This window comes from Pundamilia nyererei, unplaced genomic scaffold (genome assembly GCF_000239375.1).
Source record: "Pundamilia nyererei isolate P.nyererei 1_Seehausen unplaced genomic scaffold, PunNye1.0 scaffold00008, whole genome shotgun sequence".
Classification (NCBI taxonomy): domain Eukaryota; kingdom Metazoa; phylum Chordata; class Actinopteri; order Cichliformes; family Cichlidae; genus Pundamilia; species Pundamilia nyererei.
The window spans coordinates 2,488,595-2,498,649 of record NW_005187409.1 but is presented as its reverse complement, the minus strand read 5'-3'; the positions used below and the strand labels follow the sequence as shown (position 1 = coordinate 2,498,649).

Genomic DNA, 10,055 nt, shown 5'->3' with positions numbered 1-10,055 from the left:
GAGTTTCTCTGATACACCGGCTACAAAGGGGATGGCAATGTTGTTGCGTTTGTCTTTCTTATCCTGCCTAGCTGGTGTCTGATCTTCTTTTCTGTGAAATGCCTGTTGCTAAAATGAAAGAAAAGCCAGCCACCTACCATATATCGTAGCATATTATAATCATTTAATAAAGCAATGTTTGTTGTTTGAATTTTAAGATGGCGATGGTATTATATTGAAAGTCTTTCATGAATTGTAATTTTCCCTCATTAAAAATAGTTGTATGATAAATGGTGTGTTCTTCATAATTTCATCTTGAATAATAAAATATTGTATCACAGATGTTTATCTGAACATCCAGAGTTTCTGCGCGGTCAAATCTATAATCAATATCGATTTTGAATACAGTCAAGTCTTTCTTAGTAAATTCTATTGGAAAAGTATTGCTGGTGCAATGGTTACTTAGCACTATCATTTCATAGCCAAAGGTTACTGGTTCAAATCCCATGATCATCTCAACTTTTTTTTCTTTTAATAAAAATTTAGTTTATATATACTTCACTCTGGTTACTTTAACATTCGCACCACAGTGCAAAAAGAACATTGTAGTTAAAATATTTAACTTTGTTAATATAAGGGGGACAGAAAATCAGGGAAGACAGAAAAAAAGAAACCCAAAACCAAAATGAATGAATTGGAAATTTGTACATTTATAGCCAGAAATATTGTGAGATATATTACAAAGTAAGCTTTTCAAGCCAAAGTTAAAGCTGCAAGTAATACAATCCAAGATAAATATACAAATCCCGTGCCAAAACTCATGGGTACTTTCCCAGAAAAGATTGACTGCACTCAGTGTGGGAATTACAGAAGGTGCCGTTTGAATCAGAATCAGAATCAGAAAGGGTTTTATTGCCAAATGTTGAGCGGGTTTACAACATTAGGAAATTGCTGCGGTGCTTCAGTGCAAACATACTGTTATAAATACTGTTATAAATTAAGCTTAAATAGACATGAAAATAAAAATGAGAATAAGAATTAAAAGTGCTAAGTAGATAGATAGATATATACATGATATATACATGAGTGCAGGTGGTGACGTCATTTCTAAATAAAGAAAAAATACCGGATAACAAAGAAGCAGAAGTTTGAAACTTATTTATCCTTGTTTTTGTTGATTTGTTTGGTTTTTTAAAATTGAAATTAACTTTATTACAAGTAGTTGACCATTCGAAACATATAGGGCAAACAAGCCAAGAAAATTAGTTGTCATGGGTCAAAAAAATAATAATAATAAAAAAGGTTGACTGGGTACAAAACCTTTTCATTCATCGATTGCATTATTTATTTATTTATTATTTATTTGTTTGCGTGACACTTACGTCAAACGTCGAGCCTGGGCGCCATCTTGTGGCCGAAACGGTCACAGCGCTTGGGTTGGTTTAGAAAAAAAGAAACACGCTTGTGCCAAAACTACTTTTGTACAAAGTACTTCCGGTGGGGTCACGGACTAGCTTTTCTGAGCGGATTTTTCCCGTGTTCGCCGACGGCTGTTTTCCTCCCATGTGAGCGTGTTCTCGTAGTTTCTGCGTTTCTCCTGTAAATATTTTTCATTAACAGCCGCTTTCCTCAAACCGCTCACTCTCTGCACGACTTTACGACGCGCTTAGACAAGCGAGGCAAAAGAGGAAGCAATAGCCAACCATCTTTCGTCTCCTGCCAGCAATAACAAGACAGCGACGAGGCTAGGTTCAAGTGGAGCTTCTGTAGTTTGTGATTTATTGTCTGTTTTATACAGGATAGAGGACTTGGGTTTAACCTCTCCGCGTTAAGGCAGATAAAAGCTCTCGGACGCTGAGCTTTTCCCCCCTCCCGGCGACCCTGGAAGTTTCCGATCAGAAGACTGGCTGTTAAGAATTAGTATTCCCGTTTTTTCATGTTTCCAACAGGTTTATCTTCCCCTAATCCCCCACCACCGCCAACCCAGGAGGCTAGACCCGCGGCTACTGATGTCAAAACCGACAGCGGTAACATCACATCTACGAAAAAGAGGAAAATAAACGGCTCGGAGAGGGAAGACACTAGTGACACGATCTCCTCTTCGCCTCCAAAGACCCTGAATTCCTCCTCCTCCTCCTCCTCCTCTTCCTCTCCCACTCCGCTGCACATTCAGAAGAAGTTGAGGTTTGAGGATTCAGTGGATTTCATTGGACTCGATGTGAAAATGGCTGAGGAGGCTGCTGCTGCTGCTGCTTCGTGCTCCAATAACAAAAGCAAAGCCATGTTCCTGCCCGGCGGCGTGGGGCACCACGCAAACGGACTGACGAAAACTGCAGGATCCACCACCTTCTCCAACAGTAAACCCGGTGCTGCCAAGAAACTAGTCATCAAGAACTTCAGAGGTAGACACTGGTGGATGATGGGGTCCAAGCTCCTAAAAAGAAAAGAAAAACACACCTTAAACTTACAAATCCCTGCTCTATCACAATGATATGGTCCCAGCTGGCCGACACATTTAACAGAGACTAGAGCTCATTTTAAACAGCTATCTATGAGTTTAATGCTTAAAAATTGTACCATAACATAGGACAAAGATATCACGGGCTTTGGCAAACTTGGGAAAAATGTGTATTTCCTTGATTAGTAATCCTGGTAACTATAAATAAGTTAATAAGTCCCTTTGATTTTGCTAAATCAAACCACCTGTACGGATAGTTTAAACCTATAAATGGGTTTCACTTGCCCCTATCCAAAATCAGGAGCTAAAGTTAAAGCTGCCAGATCTTTAAATATGCCAGATTTCTGGTAAACATTGCTGCGAGCTGACAGCAGCCATCCTCTCTTTCCAACAGCAGTACCTGCAGCATGGAGGGGTGAGTCTAAAGAGAGGGAAAGCATGTACTCCACTAAAATAATTAAATTGGCTTCTCTTTGTGGGGCAGTAACCGTCTGATCTGTTGGCCTGTTAAGTTGAACACTGGAGGACATTATCACTTGTTTAAGTAGAGGCCCATTTCCACTTACATACAAAAAAAAGAGGACTTGGGTATGTGGACATCCCACCGAACGACAGTTATTAATGACTGTAGGTGTAGCATGTTCTTTAACTGTTTTTTGAAAGTTTCATTTGCCTGAGCATAAAATATGTTTGTTTATAAAGTGGCCAGGGGAAAAAAGTAATAGTAAACATTGACAGACTATTATTGCAGGGTTCAGTGCCATCGATGGGCTGTAAAACAAACTATGTTAGGCCAGCCTCAAGTCCATCTGGGCCACTGGTGGCGTTTCTATTAATGGATTCAAGTAAAGTATTAGATCTGAAATAAAACAGTCCACTTAAAGGCTGTACGGCCTTCTGGTATTTTGATATATTTACCATTAGGTTGAAGGTGTTGCTTTTCATCACAGAGCAGTTGTTTGCAGTGGAGTGCAGTCTGTTCAACATGAGTGAAATAACAGCACTGACTTCTCACAGTCGTTGTTTTGAAATCCAAGAACATAAATCGTTTTTGTATTTTGTTTCCCAGAAGCTTCGGGTCTGATTATTCTTTAAAGACATCAGGAGCCAAGCAGTTTTTGTCCTCGGGCCATATTTTCCCTATGCGTGCAGTACCGTCATGTATGATAGGGGTCTTCGTTAAAATATCGATTAGTCTTTCATCAAAGCGCTCGTGTGGATAGTTTGAACTAAAAGTGAACATTAAATTGACCTTAGGAGTTATTATCTCGAAATCTTGACTTACTGGCTGAAACTAAGTTGAGAATTTTAAAGAACCCAATTCAAAATTTTGAAATGATAACCTGGAAGTGTGGCTTATTGATCCCTAACATAGCAATGTTTTTTAGACACAGAGACAAGCTTACTATACTTGTCTGTACTTAGGTGTATTCGATTATCGGCTTACACTTAGTCAAAACTAGGTGTAAATACATTCAAAATTTCTGTGTAATTGACTAATTCAAGACTTTGTCCTTAAAAAAAAAAAAAAAAATCTGCTCTTTGCTAATATGGTCAACACATGCAGCTGTTTAGTGAGACTGGGATGCCCACTTAGCTGTAAGTCAAGTGTTTTGGTCTGAACTCATAGAATTGTACCCCTGCCAAATAATCTAATATATATATATATATATATAAATTTAAATATATAAAAACAGACTAAAACAAACACTGAAAATGAACTAAAACTAAACGTTCTCAAATAATAATAATGGCATACAGTCAAGCAAAGTGGCTCTGGAAACTAAGCAAGCTTAAACAAAAATTTAAAATGAAAATTCAAGATGGAATAAAAAGTAATAATAAATTAATAAGAAGAATACAACACTGTAATAGCTCTGGTTGTCACCCCTTGATGATCTTTTCTAAGCCAGGAAAAACCCTGAAATCTGGGCTGCAGCACACGTAGCAGAGTATCAGTTAATTGTATTTTATTATTGCAGTCTGCAGGCTCAGCCCACACTGGATTACAAGACACCAGTAAGTAACCAATGTTAGAGTAGCATCCTACCTTACACATGTTAAACAAATAATTCAAGCTGTAGAAACAAAGGCAGCAAGTTTTAACCAAGACAAATATCAAATAAATAAATATTGTTCTTTTGTATTTTATTCAGTTTTTTATTACAGACAGTGATGCTGAGGCAACCAAGTTATCAGATACATTGCTGGAAAGTTTTTTAAAAAACTACCCATTTTGTATATATGGAATATATATTAGTAAAGATGTTTACTCTGTAAACACTGCGTCAGCCCTATAAACTGTAAACTGCGTTATTGATTGCTCACCCCAACCCATTTTTCTTCCATGAGAACAAAGAAATCTTCACTTTAAAGATACCTGATCTGGAGTCTTTAGGTTTGACATTTTGTTGGTGCAAATGTGTCACAGACCTGATGATACAATATTTGGCTGAGTGTCAGTAAACTGAGAAAAACTGAGGTGCAGTTTTTTTTAATACACTAAAATTCATATTGTGGTTTCAGCTTGTATGGTACAGTTGTTATAGATGGCCAACAATGAGTAAATGAAGACTGGGACCGGGTGTAGTATGTGGAGAAAAAAACAGATTAATACTGTGATAAGTACTTAAACCATCTTTGACTTTAAGGTGACCAGACAAAAACACAAGAACAGCAAATCAAACCACAGAGTTAAAAAAAAATATTTAAGAAGTTTAAACTGTGAGAATCTTGCACAAACATTTAAAAAAGCATATTTTTTTTAAAGTGCTCTCATGGGATGTCTTATATATTTATAAGACAGAAATGAGAGAATCAAGAGAAAACTTTAAAAGGAGTATTGCAGTGTGAATGTGAAAAAGTCTGTTAGCGTTTGTGAACATGAACTGTAACATTTATTTAAATTAGAGGTACTCCTCATTTTAGCAACATGTACGTTACAAAGTATCACCGTGGCAACCTCGGTATTTTGCCCCAAAACTAAACCAGATTGTTTTCATAATGATAACGTTCTTTAAATGTATATTAAAAATAATCTGTAAAAATCTGTCATGTGTGCAAGTTGAGCTGAGCAGAGTGAATCATTCTCCAAAACAAGAGTGGGAAAATGGTCATTTTGCGTGAGAGACCACATGCAGACGGACATAGAAACAAGAGAGGGACATCTGTGTTGAGGAACCCAAATTTGGTTGTGACTTATTTCACAAATGAGTTTATCTTTCTTGGTTGGTAAATGCATTTTTCTCTCACCAATGAAAATTCTGGAATTTAAGTAATTCTAGTTAACTGGGAATTTACCAAAAATAAGTTACAGTCAGTCTAAAAAGTTATCACAGACTTGCATTTAGACAGACTGATTATGCCTACTCATAATCAGTCCTCTAAGTATGAGTGAGACTGGTAACACAGTTCTGTTTTTGTTTTTCTCACAGAAAAGCCCAAATTGCCCGAGAACTACACGCAGGAGACCTGGCAGAAGCTGAAGGAGGCGGTGGAGGCCATACAGAACAGCACGTCAATCAAATACAATCTAGAGGAGCTCTACCAGGTATCCAGACAGACCCGCTGAATTCCCCCATCTGCAAACAGCAACTGTGCCGTTATCATTATTCCGACAGCTCTGTTTTCTCCCCTCAGGCTGTGGAAAACCTCTGCTTCCATAAGATCTCTGCCAAGTTGTACAAACAGCTGAGGGCCGTGTGTGAAGACCACATCAAGGCACAAATTGATCAGTTCAGAGAATATCCTTTCACGGTCTCGCTCGCTGAATCGCATAGAGAAGATGTTGTTATTTTGTGTCCACTGTTGCCTTAACTTTGTTCTCACGGATGCCCTGGACAGCGTGCTTTTCCTGAAGAAAATTGACAAGTGCTGGCAAGATCACTGTAGACAAATGGTATGTTTTATACTGTTAAAAACTGTTAAACAGCAATTTTTAAAAACTGATTTATAATAGAGTTGATCGGGGGGCGAGACAAACTATTCTCAATTCAATTCAATTCAATTCAATTTTATTTATATAGCGCCAAATCACAACATAAGTCGCCTCAAGGCGCTTCATTCTGGCTCTTACATTCCAAGTAGTGCAACTCAAATGCATCTGTCATTAGTCACCCCCCACCCCGGCCCTGTAAATGGACTGTTTTGCAAATATCACTATCTTGGGTTTTGTATGAGGTTAGTTGTGCAATGCCTGCAAGCGGCCAGTCCAGCAGAGTGAGAAGCGCTAGAGGAGATGGAAATTTACGACATTACTATAGAATATCTCAAGTCTGCTACCTACGCTAGTGTTTAAAGTTGAATCGCTACAGGGCATCCAGCTTGCTGGCGCAGTAACGGTTTCTTAATCACACACTTAATAAAGAAGCTGTTTAAGTGAAAGTGATCAGGTATCGAAGGAAGTGGGTGTGGTTCTGAAAACTAGCATAACAAGCATATGAAACTTCAATAATAGTAGGCAATTTACATACAGCAGTATGGAGCAGATGCATCTGTGCTAACTAGAGTATTTGACAGCGAAGAGAGAGAAACAAATGTAATGTAAAAAATTAGAATTTTCCTATAATGCCACCACAAAACAGACCAGCCAGCCCATAATGATAGTTTAGACATTTCGGGTAGTCAGCAGCAGTTAACCCATGTGTTCTCCATAAATTTACTATTTGCAGGTTATCAAATCCTTCCACTAACTAATACCACAATACATTACTCTTACTGCCTCTGCAGCGCTCTTACTACTCTAAACAGTAAGAAGGATTGCACAGACCCACTTTTTAGTTTTACTGGCCCAAGGTTGTAATACCGTATTTTATTGCTCGAAGGATTTTATATTGATTGAAATTCAATCAGTGAGTTACTAACTGAACAACATATACATTTATTTGAGTATTTATCCTGAGCCAAGTTAGGTTTGTCTCATATGTGTGTCTTAAACTTGCTGCCTATGAGTTATCAATTTGATTTGCTGTTCTCTGGTTCAGAATGAGCCTCTGGGGACAGACTATGCGCAACATTAGTCTGCTTGCAGCTAAGGCAATGAGTATAGAAATGTGCGCACAACCTGATTTCTGACTGATTTCTTCACATCCTAAACAACACATGGATATTCAGGGAATTAAAATTCCCCCAAACTGAAAGAGCTAACGATCTGTTCTCCGTCTTAAAGGGATTTCTGTTCCATTTCTTAACTTTTTAACCACCAACAATGAAGCTGCAACATGTGAGAAATCTCAGCAGGCTTTGTAGGACCTTTAAACTTCATATGTAAGATTGGAGGAGGTCATCTGAACATTGAAAGCGTGATTAATTGTGTATCTTTGTTCCACAGATCATGATTAGGAGTATATTCCTGTTTTTGGATCGCACCTACGTTTTACAGAATTCCATGCTGCCATCGATTTGGTGAGTGATCAGCCATGTTGTGGTTTTAGCTTCGTACTCGGGCTGATTTCTGTTTTATTGTATGGTGAACGGGTTGTTGTGGTCTTCAGGGACATGGGTCTGGAGCTGTTCCGGTTCTACATCATCAGCGATCTGAAGGTTCAGAGCAAAACCATCGACGGGATTCTGCTGCTCATTGAGAGGGAGCGAAACGGAGAGGCGATAGACCGCAGTCTGCTGAGGAGCCTGCTGAGCATGCTCTCTGACCTTCAGGTAATAGGGCAACTCTTCAAATAATAACCCAGATATTAAGTAGTGACGGTCTAAATGTGTTTTTGAAGATTGTTTGGATTTCCTGTTTATTTGAACCACAACAAAAGTGTGTTGTTTGCATGGCTCGCCTGCACACGGGTGTGATAAAGTGTCTGTTTCCTGTTGTCAGGTATTTTTAATGAAACCTGTGTTCTGTCGGCCTCCTTGGCAGATTTATCAAGAGTCCTTTGAGCAACGCTTTCTGGAGGAAACTAATCGACTGTACGCTGCAGAGGGACAGAGGCTGATGCAGGAGAGAGAGGTGATTTATATAACCTCATACTCGGAACACATTCTTTTTATTTTGTCGTCTGTTATCCACGATTCATTGATCAGCTGACTAAACCGATTCTTAAAGTCATTAGTTTAGTAACCCATGAAAAATCCTTGGCAGCTGTTCTTAGAATTCTTGTTAATTACTTCTAACAGAACATCCAACCCTTCCCTGGGTTTGTCTTGTCAGATGTGAGGATTTGAAGCTTTTTTGTCACATTTGGTTCTTCTAAGGAATAAATAAGTAACCAATGCCTCAGAAAGGATTCAATATTTTTTGATGTTGTTAGAAATTTTACAAAAAGCCAACCATTTAACCACATGTGGAAATTCATTATAGAAGAGGAGGAACACAGATGTAGCCACTGAACTAAGCATTAGTAAAGCGGAAAAGCAGGTCTGGCACCATAAACGTGTCTTGAGTGAAGCTTTTAGCTCAGCAAAAAAAACATTTGCCTGGTTGAAGCAGAAAGTATATAAAACGTTCACTTTGCAACTGGAAGCTTAGTTTATGTGGATTTTTTGTTGTTGTTGTTTTTTTATACAAAAGGTGAAGCGCAGAGACTTTGTTTTGCAAACGCTCAATTCTTATAGTTTAATTTGAAGAAACTGTAGGGAAAATAAAACTACAAACCTCTCTGTGAAGACTGCCAAATTATCCTCTATGCAAGGAAAAACAACTTTTTATGATGTTATGTAATCTTTCGATGGGTAGTTTTCATCTGCATTACAGAATAAGCATTAAAAGCTGTGGTGTGAATGTAAATGTCTTTTTTAGGTACCAGAATATCTCCATCATGTTAACAAGCGCTTGGAGGAGGAGGCCGACAGAGTAATCACGTACCTGGACCAGAGCACACAGTGAGTGTCGGACTGAAGCGTTCACTTAGCAAATAAACGGTGACAGAGATCGATGCGTAACCTGAGCTTTTTCCTCCTCTCAGAAAACCGCTCATCCTTGCTGTGGAGAAGCAGCTGCTTGGTGAACATCTCACAGCAACTCTGCAAAAAGGTAAACACTTAATATAAGCGGTCACTATATAATAATAAATTATTGTAAAACAAATGAGGGTTTAGCTTATTAAATGTACCTTTTTGTCATTGTTACAACATATTTTAAATTATGGCAATTTTTTAACAAGATTTTCTCTTCAGTGTGTCTGATTTAAGACATTTTTAGTTTCATATAATGCTGCATTAGTCTTTTTGTTTTTATGTTGTTTATATGAGTAGTACGGTAGTTCTCAAACTTGGACCAGTTCTAGGTCCTAAAAGGCTGTTGGGATATAAAGACAGCCTTTTAGCTCACAATATTTGTCAAATTTAAATAAATTACATAGGTAACAGACAGTAATTTCCATTGTGAAGAATTTGAATTAAAGTCAATGAACAACAAGGTTTACAAAAAAGCAGGCAAATCTTAAGTCCTCATTAAGGCAGATATCTAGTGGCCTGTAACTTTTATAAATGCAAAAACCAGAGTTTTTTGTTTAAGTCTCTTTGTCTTTCACCGCTTTGTATAGAAAGAGACCTATTGTAACTGTGTGCAGTGATTGTGATGCCATGGCTTCGATATGGTAGCTTCAAAAATGGGTACCAGGGGTCCGTTCTTCGTACCTCGCTTACTACATCCAAGATCAAATCATCGCGC

At 38.2% G+C, this 10,055-nt stretch overlaps 1 protein-coding gene across 1 annotated transcript in view; it reads left to right on the top strand.

Moving 5' to 3' along the window:
- Positions 1–1,385: 1,385 nt before the first annotated feature.
- The window catches only part of cul4b (cullin 4B), a 17,628-nt gene continuing 8,958 nt past the window's right edge, over positions 1,386–10,055 (top strand). The window contains exons 1-9 of the mRNA XM_005722912.2: positions 1,386–2,381; positions 5,872–5,987; positions 6,077–6,180; positions 6,266–6,335; positions 7,767–7,840; positions 7,930–8,092; positions 8,304–8,393; positions 9,183–9,265; positions 9,349–9,416. Coding sequence (XP_005722969.1) covers positions 1,916–2,381; positions 5,872–5,987; positions 6,077–6,180; positions 6,266–6,335; positions 7,767–7,840; positions 7,930–8,092; positions 8,304–8,393; positions 9,183–9,265; positions 9,349–9,416 — 1,234 coding nt within the window. The 5' untranslated portion in view covers positions 1,386–1,915. The remainder of the gene's footprint in view (positions 2,382–5,871; positions 5,988–6,076; positions 6,181–6,265; positions 6,336–7,766; positions 7,841–7,929; positions 8,093–8,303; positions 8,394–9,182; positions 9,266–9,348; positions 9,417–10,055) is intronic.